Source organism: Anopheles arabiensis, chromosome 3 (genome assembly GCF_016920715.1).
Source record: "Anopheles arabiensis isolate DONGOLA chromosome 3, AaraD3, whole genome shotgun sequence".
NCBI classification, from domain to species: Eukaryota; Metazoa; Arthropoda; class Insecta; order Diptera; family Culicidae; genus Anopheles; species Anopheles arabiensis.
In genome coordinates, this window is record NC_053518.1 from 89,987,435 (window position 1) to 90,005,943 (window position 18,509).

The window sequence follows — 18,509 nt, forward strand, 5'->3', positions numbered from 1 at the left end:
CCAGGCCATTGTTTGTCGTCCGTGCTCGTCTTTGCTTCTCGCTTTTTTTCCGCCATCCCTCTTTTTATGGCTGATTTTGCCCGTGACACGAACGGAAGGACTTTGTGTCCAACGCTTTCCGATCACAAAATCCCATTGATTTCCGGCTCAAACTTGAAGCGGTTCTCCAGGCCGAAGCGAATTGGTGGAAGAAGAGAAAAAAAGGGGAAGTTTATATGTGGGACGATAAATCAAGCAATTGTTGCAGCAAACCTGCAAGGATCTTGAGATGGAGTTTTGGTGCGTCGTCCCAGGAGAGAAGGGCAGACAAGTGGACTTTGTGTTTGAATGTTGCACTTGAAAAAAGCGATCCTTTGCGGAGATTGCAGAAAGAGTGCAGAAAACACCGGAAATATTTTGATTAATTATTTTATTTTTCTTTACCTTTCCTTTCTTTGCCAGTGTTTGTGAGGAGTGGCTGGGAAAACTAGGATTTACATAAATTAGCTATAACCGTATTTAAATACAATAGACTTTTCCTTCCTCCTTCATTACCTAAGACGCTACTAGACTTCAGGAACCATACAACGCCACTAAATCCCTGTCCTTCTTTGCCTTCTTTTTACACACTCAAACACACACACACACGCATACATATTGCCTCGAAGCTAAACATCATCCCATGGTCACTAATTCCCCCCGAAATTCCCTGCTATGTACAATTTGTGCAACAATCGCCCCAATCTACGACCACCAGCGGCCAGCTGCGGCCGCGGCATGATGCAGCAGACTGGCGTGCTGGAAGCCGGGCGGCAGCTGAAGATGGGCCGCCGCCGGGACCGCCGTCAGCAGGTCGTGCGGTTGCTTACTACCACCCAGGCACGGTTTCCCATCCCGCACCAGTACCGGCACGGCAACGCGCCTAGGCGAAGGTAACCCTCCCGTCCCATTGCCACCGCCATGCCCACCGTGATGATGGTCCAGAGCACCCTTCTCATGGGCCGCTCGCTTCGTCTTGTAGCGATGGTTCTGGAACCAAATCTTCACCTGCGTTGGGGTGAGCCGTATCAACGATGCCAGATGCTCCCGCTCCGGTGCGGACAGGTAGCGCTGCTGGCGAAACCGACGCTCCAGCTCGTACGTTTGCGCCTTGGAGAAGAGGACGCGCCGCTTGCGCTTCTTGTGGCCGCCGAGCCCGTTCGGGTGGCTGCCGCGCTCCGTCGTCGGCAGACTGCCATCGTCCGTGTCGTCGATCATGTCGATCTCATCATCGCAGCCCTCCTCGATGTCGACGTCGTCCGAGTTTTCCGTGTGTGTGTCGCCGCCGCCGCCGCCGTGCAGCAGATGGTGATGGTGTGAATCGCCCCGCTCCGAGTCGGATGGGCTGGGCGTACGCATACCGGAACCGATCCGTCCACCGCCCAGCTGGTGGTCACCGGCCGGGCCTGCCAGTGTTGCGAGGCCACCGCCGCCGGCACTTCCGAGGTACGATCGTTCCGAGTGCACCGGCGAGGTACTGTCCGCCGGGCTGACCTGCTGCGCGAACAGCCGCTGGTGGGCTTGCTGGGCCGCTTGCTGATGGCATGCTGCAAATGGGACAAAACAAAGCAAATTGTCAATTAGAGACCGTGTGTGTGTGTGTTACTTCCTAGTTCCCCTCCAACCATTTGCATCCCTTGTTTTCCTTTTTTTTCGATTGTTGGTGTCCTGCTGAGCGCCTGCAAGGTGTGCAACACCGCACTGCACGACCTCCGGCCGGAGTAGGCGAGAAAGCAAGCCACAGGCAGCGGCGGCGGAACACAATAGGAAATAGATACCGGAAATGGAAACTCTTCGCTTCGTGTGCCCGGTCGTGGAGTGTGGTCGAGGCCACAGCCAGCCCCGGGCTGGAGGATAATTTATGACAGCACTTCCCCATTCTTCGTGCGGAGGTTTGCCCTTGCCTGTCACCTTGACACTGTTCTCTCTCTCCCACTCTCGCTCTCCGATTAATCCGCCATTGCCTGTTCTGCTGGCTTCTAATCATCAAACAAAAGCCCGAAAGAAGCGGGAAGGAAGTAAGCAAAAGGATGGGGAAAATCCTCTTTGTTGATAAATGACATTCGAGTTTATTATTAATGTACTCTCTGGCGGAAGCGGAATTACTTCGATCGGCTTGCTTTCACCGCATTGTACCCTCCCCCCTCTGCTCCTCGTCGTTTTCGGCTTAACTCTTTGTCGAGGATTTGTGACACTAAACGGGAGGAGTAGAGGGAACAAAACGACTCGAAAAACAACAATCCTGGCAGAGCAAATAAATTGATCGCGCGCATCGCATCCGGAAACACTTTTTCATCGAGCATTTCTACTTTCCACTTCGCCGTGGAAAACGGGAAAAAGGAATCCTCTAATGATGATGACGACGACACAACACATACACGCGCACAAAAAGTGTACCCCCGGACCTGGCAAAGATCACGCCCTTTTTTCTGCTCCGCCTTATCTACTCTCGTTGTGTGCTTTCTGTGTGTGTCTCTCTCACCCTCTCTCGCTCGCTCGCTTGCTCGCTGTTTCAATGAGCACTCAGCTGAGTGGCTATCCTTTTGAGTGGATAACTCCATAGCAGGGATGAGTGTCTGCTGCATGAAACAGTAGGAAGGACACTCTTGAAAGGGTGGGATTAAACCATGCTTGCAGTTCGAGAGCTCTCGGTAGAGTGATTCGAGCAGTTTTTTCAATGGAGTATTTAGAGTGCGTCTGGTACTGATATAACTACTGACAATGATATATGTGTCATTTTGTAGTTAAAATATTAAAAAAAAAGTTGTATTTAATCAGGTCAACATTTGCTTCATTTTTCAAGTATTTTACAGTTTTCCTTTCACGGATACGGACTTTAATTTCAGTTAACCGTTTCTGCTAACAAGATCCTCACTTAGTGCCCCTCTTTGAATAACTAATTCAATTGCATGAAATATCCTTTCTTGCTAACATTTTATAGCCATAACAAATGCTCAAAATAGATAAAACGTCATCAACTGAGGTCGTTGAGACCTCTCTTTCATTACCTCCTTCCCTCCCCGGACAGCACCAAACATGTTAATCTACGGTTACAAAAACGAACCTCTGATAGCAACTGATTTGCCAAGTAACGATTGTACCCCATCCCCTACATCCATCGTGCCATCATAAATTTTCAAACTTGAAAGAGGCATTAAAAAGAACGCTTGAACTGATGCCAACGCGAAACAGCGATCGCTCGTCACGGTAGCACAGACAGGGAGATGCCCGGGAGGGCATTCTCATTCTAGCTAGCTAGAGCTAGAAGTAGCATAATCACAGCAACAAAACTGTCCTCTTCAGCCGAGAAGGGTTGCCGCATCTGCGCCCCGAAAGATTGCAACAAACATTTGCATTCAAAATGGCCGACAATGCACTCTGGCACGACTCTCCCCCCAGGACTTGTGTGCTTGAGTCTAGAGTCTCACTAGATCCCGATCCCCTAAACAAACAAGCACTTCGGAGTGTAGTACGACGGTAGGTAATGCTTTGCCCATCGAAAACAGAGTGCCGACTGCCACTTACCCTATGCCAGAGAGCTGTTTTTCCAACGCTTTTTTTCTGTGTCCCGACAAACAATACCACTCATGCCCTGCATTTTGTAGAACAAAAATATATCCCTTTTTTCGAAATAGGGAAAAAAGCGTATGTGTGATGGTTGTACGTTGTTTCCTGGTGAAATAAAAACGTTATGTTAACACCATTGGCTTTAGCTGGATGTAGATTTGTTGTTTTCAAGCCTTTTTTTTTGTTCGAATCCCTACAACCAAGCAGAGGGAAACAACAGAGAGAGAGTCGTCCTTCTGGTGCAGCTGCTGCGTTCAGATGTGGCTAAATTACGTTTATGTTTCGCTCACCGTCCCCGTCCTCTTTCCCTCAGGCTCTCTTTCTAGGGTTGTCACACTAACCCAAAACTAGCGAATAATGGGCCACAAAGCGGCAACGATCACACCTCAATTTAACTGTCATTTTCCCTTTTTTTCGTTCCATTCCGTTTTGGAAAACAAGGGAACACAAGCAGAGAAAGGCGAAAATCAGGACCTTCAACTGCCTACCATACACACGCACACAAAATGGATGTTTGTCACGGGGCAAAGGGAAAACAGGGACCCTTCTGAGCGTAGCAGCATTTCGTTTCGCTTGGCAGAGTTCCGGTTCCGGATTGGATGGGCACGCAGCAATCGATATTCGGCAAAGGTAATGGTAAACCCTGGGACACCTTTGTGTGTGTGTGTCTCTCTCTCTCTAACGGAGGTTATATCATGTCGAAGTGCCCATCTTCTTCATTGTCATTTGTGCGGTGATTGATATCTAATTGATATTGTTCTTGGCCTGGGCCCTGCTCGTCCTCTTCCGGAAGTTGTAAATCAAACCCACACCCAGTTGGTTTCTCGTCCTTTCCGTGTTCTGCTTTTTATTGGAACGATCGTCGATGTAACGTTGAACGGCGTTGCGAGAACGATTACGAATCGATTTTGCGCGTGTGAGTAATATTGTTCGGTGGCGTGCCTGGCGGCTAATTGTGCCTAACACCGATCGGCATGTGGCCGTTTGTCGTTTTGTCAGTTAGAGAGGCGGCGATAGAGAGCCACAGCTGGTCAAGCCAGCTGCTGCTGGTTGTGGTCAAACCATTTATTGATCTCCAATCAAGGCGTGAGGGAAGTCACTCGGTACCGTGTGTGTAAACAGGGACTACATTAATAATTACTTTGAGACTCATCAAGCGCTTGTTAGGAAAGGTTAATCCCACAAGGCTTTTCGGGTAATCTTGGTTTAATGTAGTTCATAATATTCATGTTTTGAAATCGAGCTGGAATGGAAGATTAGCTGGAAAACAAACGATCTTTCCTAAACTGTTTATAAATCCCAGAAGATCCTGGGAAATAAAATTCTTGACTATTACGGGCTTATTGCATGTACTAACTCGATTCGAGTAGATGCATAGAGTTCGATGGTTCTTTGAATTTCGTTGTTTGGGTTTTAAGCGAGATTCAGTAGCGAATAACAATCGAATTTACCCGCAAAACATCAGACACAGATTTTCATTCATCTCATTTCACTCTGGTCTTGCGACTCCCACTTTCTGGTATCATAATTTCCTCTCCAAAATGCTCCCACGTCTCTCCAAAAATCCACTTACCATTGAGTGTATTGCAGCTTTCGTACGGCCAGGTTCGTCCACCAAACAGCGCGTGACTCGCCGGCGGTGGCGTATGATGCGCATGATGCAGATGCGTCCCGTGATGCAGATGATGCGCATGATGGTGCGCAGGATGGTGGGCAGGTAGGTGCGATAGATGAGCGCCCGGATGAAGCGCCGGATAGCCGAACCGGGCGTGCAAATCTTCCGCCAGACTTTGTGTCGCTCGTAACCCGAACGTTGGCGGTTTACCCTCATCACTACTCGCCGCCGAGGGACTGGTTCGATCGGTACCACCACCTCCGATCGTCCGTCTACCTTCTGGTCGTCCGGGTTCGAGTGTGCTGTCATCGTCACTGTTTACCACACTACAGCCACCGTGCAGATCCGGATTGCTGCTAGTGTCCTCCTGCGAGAGCGTGGTCCCACTGCGTCGCGAACCATCCCCAGGGCAGGGGCCAGAATCGGCCGCTCGCGAATCGTCCTCATCGTCCGCCTCGTCCGCATCGTGATCGCGCGATCGATGATCATCGATCGAGCTGGAGCTTTTCCGTTTTTTGCCGTGCTGTTGTTGTTGTTGCTGCTGCTTTTTGTCGCTGTCCAGTTCGAGCAGATTGCAGATACGAAAGCCAGCTCCGGCACTGGCCGTGGTGCGCTGGGACTGGGGCAGCTTCATGCTGTCAAGGAACCTGTGTGCGGGTTCATCAGATCAGAAAAGAAAACATCAGTACAAAAGGGCAGCAATAAAGGAGGTGAGTTTGTGTAATAACGAAACCCCAACACGACCCACGTCAGGGCTTATACGACAGAGACTCTGCGTGAATGGATTTAATGCGCCAGCGAAAGTAAGACTGCTTGCCATACAATTCAATTTTTTCCTTCCTTACCCTTTTCCCAAATATCCGTCAAAATGTCAATCAATAAACTTCGAACTCCTCCAATAATAATAACAGCAAAGAGAGAGAGAGAGAGAGAGAGAGAGAGAGAAAGAAACCAATTTCATCACTTTCGATTAATCAGCTCAAAAACGATCGAATGGCACTCGTCGGATGGGGTTTGTTACTTTTTAATCAAAATCTCATCCCGCTTCCAGTGTCCTCCGGATGCCACGATTAATACCTTATGCCCCCTTTTAACACGAAGGGCTGATCTAAAACCCTGAACGCTTGCCCAATCATAAAATCGCTCCAATAGGGAATAAAAGAAACCCCGGAATTATGATTTATTAACCGTTGTCAAACCGTTCCTCGTTAGAGATGGTGCATGTTAGTTCTTTGCGTTGCGATAGTTTTAATTCCATCCTCCAACATAACCTCTCCCCCCTGCGGCAATCCGGCGGCTTTGTGTGGCTTTGTTGGGAACCAGCGAGGACAACATAATCTCTGACCCAATCTCGCCTTTGGATGATTCTTTTATTGTAACCTCCAAAGCGCGATTACGGCGGCGATGAAAGATGGCGGATGGAAAAAAAAGCCAGCGAGAGAGAGAGAGAGAAAGAGAAAGTAACTTCCTATGATGAAAGACGAACGGGTGGAACGCTGGATTGAACGAACAGAAAAGAATCCCTTTTTTCCACCTTTTGGTGGGCGTAATTCTTCTTCCGGGGCCGGGGCGACCGGTAGCTTGATTGGATTTTAATTTAAGCTTTTATCCCCCGACAACACGACACAATGGTTGTCATGACAGCGTTCAGTGTGGAGGTTGATGCTTTGAACGGCAGAGTCGGCAGAGCTTCTGGGGGAGGGGTACGAGATGAGTTTGATTTAGAATTATTCAGGCGATTTATAGCTGATAGGTCGTAAATTGATATCAAACGATGAGATGTAATGAATTTCCAACAAGATGGTGGGATTTGATAACTGATCAGCCTCGTTAATATCATCCTTTTGTAGGATTTTACGATTTAAACTAATTTTTTTTTTATATGGAGTTTGACATTTGAGTCCCTGTAATGTAAGAAATAAAGGTTCAAATGGGTTTAACACAATTTAAGTCTATTTGACGCCATATTGGATTAAGACAACTGTATCAATCAATCCGAAATAAACTAAAAATGTAAGTTTTCCAATATAATACATCTAACACCCGTCGTGTTGGTTTTAATCAACGGCTGTAGATCGCACCAACTATCATCGGTATAGATATACAAACACAAACAATTTTGTCCCTCTTTGGTCATCAGAAGCTAATATAAAATTAAAACAATCCTAAGGCTTCAAAGTGTTGGCCAATAGAACTGCTTCATGTACGTACCCCTGACGCTTGCTGAAGAGTGCTTGAGTACCTTCAGAAGATATCTTTGTGTGTTGGAATTTCCCAAAACACACCGACACAGAGGAGTTAGACGTCATAAAAGGTCGGATGGCCGTGCAAGAAGGTGGAGAAAAACCGCCTCAAAACCCATTCCCACTGCTCTGGAGTACTTCTTGAACATTCCTTCCAGGAAAGCGATCAGGTTCTTTTTATCAGCGGTCGTCCTCCCTGTACGCGCCAGTAAAACACTGTTGGTTTTTCTGTGCATTAAAGAGTGACCGCGCTGTACATTTTCTCGATTAGAATGCTGTACCTACAGGAACATCAACTTTACTACCTCCGCGTATGTCCTTACCGACTCGAGTGTTTCGCGTTCATTCAATTTATCTAGGCCGGTATACAAATGCGATTGTTACCGAAGACTACGCACTCCTCACTTTTACAACCCAAAATCCTAGACACACACACACACGCACACACACGATGTACTTTTTGGGAAATTCCGGCATTTCCGGAGTTCCCCCGGAGAGAGGTGAGCTAGCTAGCCGCTTCTTCCCCGGGGGTAGGAGACTGGAGGACGTGTTTTCCAAGCGTCCCAAAACGGCACAGGCAGGCACAGAGGCATCTCTTTCCAGCGCCATCTGACGACACACACCTACACGAAACAACACTACAATTTTTGAGCTACACAGAAGAGAATTTATGTTAATTTTTTGTCTTCCCACCTTCTACTACTTCATGTTGTGTACTTTGGCCGAGGTCCTTTCCAGCAAGGCAACCTGCACCAAACACCAGCACCAGTACCGGGCACACCATGGGATCAAAACGTGATCCGCAACAAAAGGGCGTAATAACGATGGCGGCGTAAAGTGTCGGAATTTCCGATAGTAAACTCCCAAACAACAGTTGCTGGTTACTGTGAGGGATGCTTCTGCTTCTTCGACACCGCTGCTGCTTTCCACTGCCTTGAGCATGTCCTTCCCATTATGCGGGAGGCATCTTCTCTAGCAATCTGAAGCTCCGCTCCGTAAAACATGCTCCGATCACTGACGGCTAATTTGCATTTATAATGATCATGGCGGGCTGGCTTCGCATAAATTATCGTCCGTTCGTTGTATGATCAAGTACGGTTCAGGTCAGGTGATGTTGGTGCAGCTTCAAACAGGTGATATGGTGTGTATCTTGCAGCATTCCCACTACCGCACATTGATTGGAATATTTGATCTTTCGGCAAAGGACAAACAACACAAGTGTGTAGGACAAGTTGCATGGTAGGATTTTTGGGAAATTCCCTCCAATCGCATAGCGATCCTTTACCGGAGGGAGCGAAAGAGATACATTTATCCTAACGCTCTCATCATTCAAAGATTGAGCACACATGTAAAGTAACACTAAAACAACACTTTAAGACGGCTAAGGAGCCAAATATTATTATTTCAAGCGTCACTGATCTCTTAACCTTATGTGAGGATCATCACACCACACCGTCCGTGGCCGTGTCCGAGGATCGTTCTCTGTTGCGATTGCGATCGATCCGGTGTATGATCCGGATATTGACGGACTGGTACGGGTGCGAAGGGGCACCGTTGAAGAGCTTTACAGAATATTATCTGTTCCTTCGGGGCGAAGCGGCGAAACAAAATCCCCGAAGAAGGAAGTGTCAAAAATCATCGATTAAGGGACACAAATGCAAAAGCGTGAAAATCACTCCGAAAGCTGATTATGCTAATTTTGATTTTGAGGGAAAAAGGTAAAAGTCGTTCCCGAGTATTTAGTTTGCTTGCGTCCGAGCAAGGAAGTGATCGTGATCGTTCGAGGTGAATGCATTAAAGTTGCAATGTTTCTATTAAATTCAAACAGCGTTAAAAGCGATCAGATTCTTCTTAAGATTTGACATTGTTTGCCACCAAAAAGTAAATTCAATTCTTTGAGCCAGTTTGACAATTCCCTTGCTACATTTAAGAAGAAAATTAATCCCAATTTATGGTGGCAATTTGTCCAGATTTCGTTTCAAGATGTTTCCGACCAAATGCCATCTCGGAAGTGTCCTATCAAAAAGTCAAACCAATAGCATCTGCTTCGACTAAACGCATCTCCCAGCTGGGAAATAAAAAACATAAAAAGTAGAATCGAATTTTGCAGAACGAATAAAACAGCCATCCCTTCCGATAGTCAAACTCCGGAGGACCTCCTACTGTGTGAAAATAACCCCCGAATTAAGGACACGAGGGGGACGGACATGGCACTCACGTGAGGCCGTTCAAATAAAAAAAGGCGACGTGCATCAAAACCGGATGCACGGACACGAGGACAATTTCTCGCATCATCCGTTCTTCGATCGGCGTTCTTTCAATAATCGGCGGATGCAGTAAATAATGAGATTATACAGCGTCACGGGGTAACTTTCTGTGTGTGTGTGTGTGTGTGTTGAAACAGTTTTATAGAAATCGAAAATAACCGAAATGGACCCGGAAGGATGCCTTCGGATAATGCCCATTAACGATGTTTATGATACTTCCGGTCAGTTTGTCACCCGCCAGCTAGTTGCCGTTGAACCGTTTAGCCAGTTAGTGCGTTGGATGATGCGCGCGGTATGATTTATGGCGTTTTAATTGTGTATCACGTTTGATTGAGAAAATGAATCAAAAGCCAGTGCGAGCACAATGAGAGCGGATGGCCTCAATAGAAGAAGGCATTTTCTTTGTTGTAATGAAATTGAATTAGATTTTTAGAAATGATGAATAAGATTTGCATAAAGAAACGAATTTGTTAGCTTTTAATTGAGTGCTTAATTTTGTTTTACAACTGAACTATTAGTAAGTTGCCTCAATTTTACAGTTTAAGTAACCTTTTTTTAACTATTTTGTAGAATATCGTACCTTATCTTATTGTAAAAGAAAATAAATTATTCAAGATTTCTGCTACAAGTCAAGTTGGAAATTGAAATAACTTCACCAAGGATATTGTTTTGTAATTATATATATTTTGAATAATTATATCCTTGTCCAATTTTGTCCAATAGAATAAACAATATTTGTTTTACAAGAAACACAAACCCACAATTGTTGTACAGTGTAATAATATATTACCTAACTGACTTATTGACTGTATCTCTACTGTAACTACTAAACAAATTCACTTTTACATGAGTTTTGATACAATAAAGTCCCCAAAAACGACAAACTAAAACCTACCCTGGCAGTGATCGTAGTGCCGCGACGGGATAGAACGCGGCCGGCAGCAGGGCCGTATTCCACGGCGGAAACAGCAGCGGCGACCAGGTCAGCACCGGTGCGGTAGCCGTCGGACCCGCCATCACTGTTGGACGATCGTCGGGCACCACCGTCTGGCTGGGACTAGAGGCCGTCTCACTGGGGCTGGCCGGCGGTACACCACCGTTTGCAGCGACCGATCGTACCGGCGGTGACTGTGGCGGCGCTGGCTCTACGGTCCCCGTCGACGATGGAGAACGACTGGCCGCTCGTCCACCGGTGGCGTTTGCCACGGGTTCGTTCTTTTCGGTGGCCACTTTGGCAGATGATTGCTTACACGTCAAAACAAGTTTCTTTGCGATCGCGTTGCAACACACTTGAGTGAACACACACACACACGGGAAAGTGTAAATTTATAACTTTATACAACACTTGTAGCACTTGTGAAAAATCCTTTTATTGAAATGGATTCATCAGAATATGTGCACAACACACTTGTACAGCATTCGAGCAGTATGGATCGTTCCACTGTAAGTTTTATTTCAACATAAATTCAACATTATTCATAAAATGCACAAAACTCTTCACAAGTGTTTTTCTATTTTCCCCAACATTTGATCCTCAGTTTCCCCACGCAAGTACACACAAGCACACACACACAATTAGCCACTGGTGTCCACTACCAAAAATCAACAACAACGTCCGAACGCGTTCGCCCGCAGTACGCTCTTCTTCAACAGCAATGACGTCCGTCTCGGGCTGAAGCTGTGCTTGACTGTAACTAAATTATGTTTTCACTTGAGAAGGTAAGTGCCCACTCGTTGCACGGCACTCGAAAACCTCCGAAAGCCTGGGACAGCCAAGGAAGAGAAGCAGAGCAACACAACTAGGAACGGTCGTTCTCACTCTCTCTTTCTTACTCCGATCTCGCGCTCCGTTTCTCTCACACACTCACTTTATTGCTCGATTTTTCCAACACCCTACACGTTTTCCCTTCCTCCTACCCCCCACCCCCTTGCCCGAGAAGGGCATTAAGTCCATCCGCCGCACACTATACGCACACGCACACTTCACCACCGATGCAGGCCGAGAGCGCGCATCCGCTTTTCAAGCACGGTGAGAGCCGCTCGACCGCTCATCGAGCACGAGGGTACTGAAACAACAACAAAAAAACTACACGAAAATCTCTAAACAAACGTAGGCAGAGAGGTCCTTTTGAGCTTGCTGTTATCCCTCTGTGTGTGTGTGTGCACACCAAAGCCGTCGTTTTCATGCGCTCTCGAGTGGCTCGAGAACGGACGAGGGCGTGGCCTAAAGCTTAGCTAAGGCGAAGCCATTTTGTATCATTCGCTCACGCTCTCGCGTTTGCGTTTTCCCCGTTCGCGCTCTCTCTCTCTCTCGCACACATGCAACGCCGCGTTGCGCCACTCGCATGCGTCATATCAAGAGGATCCACAGCGAGAAGAGGTTTTTACAAGGATCATCATCCGTGTAAAAAGTCCTTCTCGCTTTTGGAGCTCTCGAGCGTGGTGAGAAGCGTGCGACCACTCGACCGGGACAGAGGGGGGAGTAATGCCAAAAGGGAGGACCTCTTTTTCCGTCGTTTTTTTTGTGTGCTGTATATTGAAAGCATGCGTGTCTGTGTGTTGGGTTTGAGATCCTTTGCACGAAAGCTCCCAGCACGCATGACCTACTCGAGATTGGAAACTTCTGCCAGAAGAGTGGTTTGGTTCGTTTTTCTTCTTTTTATTATTAGGGTTGGAAATCGAAATGACTCCCCACACTTTGTACGGAGGGTTTGGAGCGTTACGGTACAACAATGTACACTTTTAAGCATGTAGAGTAGTAGTCCTGCCCTCCCCTTGGGCTCCCTTCCCTTCGCTCGAGAAGGTATTTTTGTAGCAAAGTACTTTAGATTAAGCACGCCACATTGCATGCGACTGCGTGGAACACCCGGCAAGAGTGGAAGAGTACAGTGGGATCACGCTGAAAATCACTATACTGAAACTCAATTAAGCGTGGTACCCCACATTCCCCCAAAGCAGGATCCTTTGTGTGTAACAAAAAGACCAATTCCCCCGAACCCGTATCAGCAAGTGGAGTGTAGTGGACTGACTGGGGGTTTTGCTCTCTCTCTTCTACGCCATGAAGCGACGGCTGTGGCGTGTTTTGGCGTGTCATTTCGATCGATTTTTCTATCGCTGCAAACCGAAAGGCTCCAATCTCGCAGAAACAGCAAACGAACACACAAATAAGTATATTGCGTTTACTTTACTCAACCCACCCAGAATAGGTCCCGGGGCGCACGATCGATAATGGCGCTCGCTGGAGACAGTATAATGGTGGTTATTTACGTGTCTCTCGTGCCTAACTGAACTCACTGATTTCAACCCCTACTACCCTCCGTTAGATTGCTCGCCTAGTGGAAGAGATATATTGGAAAATGAGAGGTGGGTAGTAACGAGGACGGGAAGCAAAATTGACAAACGCGCAAGTTAATGAGAAATGAACCGGAAAAAGGAGGGAGTAGGGCCCAACTACAACCACATGCCCGGGTCCTGTCACTAACGACACGGAACACTATCCAGCGCACAATACAGGCCTGTGGACAGGCGGGTTTTGGTTGTTAACAGCCTAATGAAGAATTCCATTTTGCTCGATCGATGCGGGGCGGACACACCTCTAGCCGTCCTTGGGGCATGGAGGACAACTCCAGCTCCAATCAGCTCCACTCTATCTAGCCATAAAGGACATCAATTTAAGGGGGGAGGAACGATAGTGGCACGATAGTAGAGATTATCGTCGTCCCATGTTGGGTCACTCTTGATGAAGAGGACGGCTTTTGTTACTTGTGCGCTTGGTTGTTGATTAATGTACGCAGATAGTGATGACCTTTTAGTGAGGCAAATGTTTGCACAGCGATATATTGTAGAGCTAGAATTACGGTTATTGATTAACAGCAGGCACTAGAATCCAGTTTGGTTGACGTGTAATCAATACAGCTGTGTTGGTAGATAGCGTGGACTATTTCTTCTTATAATAACATACAAAACCATCAAGATGGCAAGGAGGGAACATTTTAAGCAATATTTATTACCTTCTTCTACGCCCATTTACATTCCCAGCCACCCTTTATTTGACAAAGATTCGGTGTGTTGATTTAAGAAGCTAATTTTTTTTGCATGCCACATTACAACCCCAAAGAAGCTTTGCAACAAGACCATCCCTTTTGAAAGCGTCAAGACAACCGATCGGTTTGATTCTTGTGCCTTGTTCCGACACCCATCGGAACCAGAAGTCTATTTGTCACACACAGACACACAGCCACCTCCTTACCATATAATCCCTCGGGGGTTTCTGTCCGAAACAAGCATCTGCCCGTGTGTGTGTAAGGAAACGACACCGTGCCCGTTGTTGTGTAATTGATTGCACCCGGTGATCAGCAATTTTACGCCCAAAAAGCGGAGGACTTTGTGATGGTGGCCGCAGACACGGTATCTCCGGAGGACGGTATGCCCATGACCCGCAAAGGTAACGCCTCAAAAGGTCAATCCGAGTGTCTTTACCTTGTCATTCGTTTGCCGGTATCTTCCCTCGGTACGACCACAAAGATCCCCTCTCGTTCAGCCGGTTTCGTTAAGGTACCTACGCCCTCCCCAATGTCTGCCGAATGACACTGAATGATCTTCAAAGTCTGTCGTACCGAAACGTGTAATGGTTGCATGCATACGTTTTCCACAGTCGGAAGTATCTTCTGGACTGTACATTCTCTATGTCCGGTTCGGTGCCCATCAATTACATCACCTTTAGAGGGCTCGGATCGTACAAGGTACAACCCATGTAAAATCCAACAATACGATCGCTACACGAACAAAAACCCACAACCAGGGAAAAAGGAAAAGCTGTCCAAAAGACAGTTTTTGGAGCAGCCTCCTGAAGCAACTAGAAGGAACTTGAGAAAGAGTTCCGAAGTTCCTGCCTCGGACGACAGGAAGTTGAAAGTCTTGCCTCATCTCGGCTTCGTCCTCTCGGCCCATTCAACACTATCTCCCGTTGTCTGGTGGTAACAATCGAACAAAACAGCAGGAATCTTTACGACTTTACACTGCATTCGGTGTTGCAGCATGGCTAGAGACAGTTTTTTTTTCGGTGTTAAATTTATTACATCGCCATCCAGATCCAGAGCGATTTGTTCCGTTCCTTTCGGAGTTCTTCTACTCAGTCTGATTGTTAAAAAAAAAATCCACTGGATTTGATGACAATGGACAACACCGGTCGGTAGTAATTGGAAAGCCATCCACCACCACCACCACCCGGTCGGGCGTTTGAAGCCGAACCGGAAGGAAGCACATTAGAAATGGTAGAGCTTTTGAAGCGGTGTAAGAAATGGAAAAAATGTAAAGGAAGAGTAAGAGTCAAGCCCGAGAAGTTATCCAATCGACCGTGGTTCCGTTGCTATGGGAAAGGGTCGCACAAAAGCGGGTGTTGAAGCGTGGTCCAAGCAAGCAGCCAGAGCTAGAGAGCTCGAATCGATCGATCGAGTATTATTAGAAGGAAATGATCATTTATCGTTACGGTTCGGTGAGTTTTTATTGAAAACGGAGGTGACAAAATCGGATACATGAAAGGTGGTGTGCCGCGCGTGATCTATCGGTAGGTTTTTTTTCATAAATAGGACTCTTTGTATTAGAGAAATTCCATTTCATTCGCTTCCGAAACAGGATGTTTTGTGTTGAATTTTCCTTTTTCAATAATGTGCCGATTTTTAAGCTTTGTTCAGAAAAAAGGCGAAACAATTAGTACAAAGTCATGTTGGCAAACAAGCGGTAGAGATATTGCAAGGAATTTTGGAGATTTTGAAAGACATTGTATATGTCGAAGAACGTATAATATCAAGAAAAACATCCTCTGGGCTCGTGTAGTTCTATTTCCCGACAGAATCTTCTAACACATATAATCGTTACGCCGTTTCCAGCTCACCCCACATTCCTCAGCCGGAATTTCCATGGTTGATCTTTTTCGATCTGCCGAGCTCCTGATCGAGGACGATCGATCCCGCCGCCGGCACCGACGGGAACTTCCCCACTAATCTGTGCCGTTCGGTTCGGATCGCACGGGACGCCACTTACGCACGTCCTCCTACCCTGAAGCTTTCGCCAGTTCGGAGCGGACCGTTTGAAAGAAATCTGCATCAACTGAACCGGCCTTAACGTCGCACCTCGCCAAACTCGCCCAGAAAAGGGGTACAGAGCCTGGGAAAGTACCAAACCAAAGGTGGGAAGGCAAGCGTTAGACAGCGTTAGAAACACGCCCGAAAGCCCGTAGCCCGTTAATGAGCGAAAGTAAACAAAGCATAAACTTCTTAAGTTTTCGCTTTCAGGTGCTTGTGTGTGCGTGTGTGTGTGTGTGTGTGACCTCGGACTCCTGGAAGAGGCTGCGTTTGCGATCCCTTTTTTTCCTCTCTTCGTCCAGGTGCTTAGCCGAACCTGGGCTGGATCCGGGGTCCCTAAAGGCGAAGGCGGATTTTTACACCTTTTTACTGCATAATGAGTGGTCGGTGTCGTCCCATGGGCCGAAAGGTAGATTGCGAAAGGTGCAATGGTGCGGCGACAGGATGTCTGGCCCGGCCAGACAGCTTGTCGTCAGTCTGATCGGACGCAGAAGGATCACTTCTAACGGAAACCCCAAAAAGCAACGGAAAAAGACAAACAAATACTGATCGTAGAATTGTCTTTGGCGAAACAATTGGAAGAAATAGCACAGCAAGACAGCGGGGAAAACGGAATGGAGATCATGTCCATCTGCAGGAACTACCCGAGTTCAATGGCTCGGAAGACCTGTACAAACATGCAAGGGGCGCTGCAACCTTTTTGAAGGAGTTGCACGTTGGTTGTTTTCATAAATTCCACACACACACGTGACAAATTTGCCACCAAAGCCGACGGGATTTTTGCGTAGCGCGGCGAGAGATGTTGGACTAGCCACCCAAATATCCCTTTATACGAAGTTTTGTTAATGCTTTCTGAAGAGTGGAATTTCCCCCGAATATCCCTCGGACACTCGTTCGGGGAACACTGGGAGAGATCAGTGAATTAGAACACGAATAAATTAACCAAATGGACAGATTTCTTCCACGGCACGGAACTTCCCGTGTGGCAGCTCATCCAGAAAGCAGTTTGTCGGACATTCTGGACTGAAGAAACGGTTGTGGTTGTGGGGAAAACCGCTTCAATCCCTTGGCCTGTTCTTCCTCCACCAGCATCGAATGACGGATGATAACCCTTTCGTTAGCGTTTGGTGCCTTGCGGGCGGTTTTTGTTTGGCCGTCGGACCGATTCAATTTCGTTGAGTGCCTGCACGTGACCACGGTTCGTTGGAGTTTTATTTGTCGTATCGTGTCCACCGTGGCTACCACGTTACAGTACATTAAACATTCTGCAACGGAGTGTGTTTTGTGTGTGTGTGTGTGTGTTGTTTTTGTTTTGCCAAAATATGTCAATTTTCGACTCTTCTGTTTTTTCTTGCTTCTTTGATTTGTGGAAGTAATTTATTTCTGGACTTACTTGATATCAACATTTTTGTTATTTTATACTTACTTTTAATGCATATTCTAGCATTTATCATTCAAGCTGAACCGTTTCGGGTATGTCGAAGTAATTTACAGAATATGTGTTACCTTTTCAGTACTTATGCCATGTAACAACTACCCACAAACAAAATTGAAAGGCGTTGCCACAACTTCCCTCTGTCCCTACCATGGTCAGGGTTTACTTCCGCAAAAACATACAAAAACACCGAAATCATGTTTTCTTTTTCCGCATCATTCGAACCGCTCGAATGACAAATTGGTTTGCTTCTGTTGACCATTGTTGCAGTGTGGCTGTTTGCAAGGGGATTGATCCACTGGGAAACATACGAACGCAGCGGCATGACAAGCTGGACAAACAACAGAAGTCTTGCCAAAAAGGTGTCGACCGTTCTGGGGACCGTTGCCCGCTTACATGACGTAACCGAAACGCGCCAAAACACGGTGTCCTTAGGTGTTGGGAAAGGGGCTTTCTTCCACAATGCCTTTCGCTTGGTCTTTATTGTTAGCTATTGTGGCAATTACACCGGAGAAAACAAGATTCCTCAGTTCCAGGGGACATTTAAAGTCCCCATGCGAGAGCCGTCAAGCTGAAAGAGCAGCTAAGAGCTCTGTTAAAGAACTCCGCAGGCTTTCTAAAGCCAAACAGTTTTGTCAGCCCAAAATTAGGCGTGTAATGCGAATAATGACCGAAGGCTTACAATTTTTCGTTCCGACAGTAGTAATGACATTCGTGTGGACTTCTTCAACCGTCTTACAGGCCTTAATATACCTTTTTATGGTACAAAAAAGGTACAAAACGTCTCTACGGTCTTATCGAACTTCATTTGTAACCAAGTTGATCAAATTGATAGAGTGTAAATTTAAACAGCTAATTGTTTCATTTATTGGATTTATCTCCCAATCTCCCAACACACAAAGACACAGACACATACATACTAAGCCAATCCTCATCTCGATTGATGATGTGTGTCGAATCGCCGTCAATGGTCGTAAAAACAAACAAACTTCTTTCCAAACACCCAGCACCCTCCCAACGACACATGTCACAGCTCACGGGCAGCAGCAACAGCAGCAGCAGCAACACGATGATGCTAATAGCAGCACGCGCGCCCACCGTCGCCTTGACAACCGGAAGCATACCCCGCACACCACGTGGGCAGTTTGCTTTATTAGCTTGTCACCACGTTCGATGTGCCGTCGCAATGCTTACAGGATTACAAGCTCCCTGCAACCTTCCCCTTTACGCTTATCTTATTGCTTGTTCCTGCAAGATTGTTGCCTCCCCCCTCCCCGTGTG

General features: G+C 46.8%; 1 protein-coding gene across 1 annotated transcript; it reads right to left on the reverse strand.

Moving 5' to 3' along the window:
- Positions 1–442: 442 nt before the first annotated feature.
- LOC120902358 (homeobox protein vnd-like) lies at positions 443–11,070 on the reverse strand. Its single transcript, XM_040311053.1, has 3 exons — positions 10,606–11,070; positions 5,159–5,847; positions 443–1,565 (listed from the first exon to the last, which is right to left on the reverse strand). Exons 1-3 carry the CDS (start codon positions 10,725–10,727, stop codon positions 724–726), a joined length of 1,653 nt encoding a protein of 550 aa, XP_040166987.1. The 5' UTR covers positions 10,728–11,070; the 3' UTR covers positions 443–723.
- Between the last annotated feature and the right edge of the window lie 7,439 nt (positions 11,071–18,509).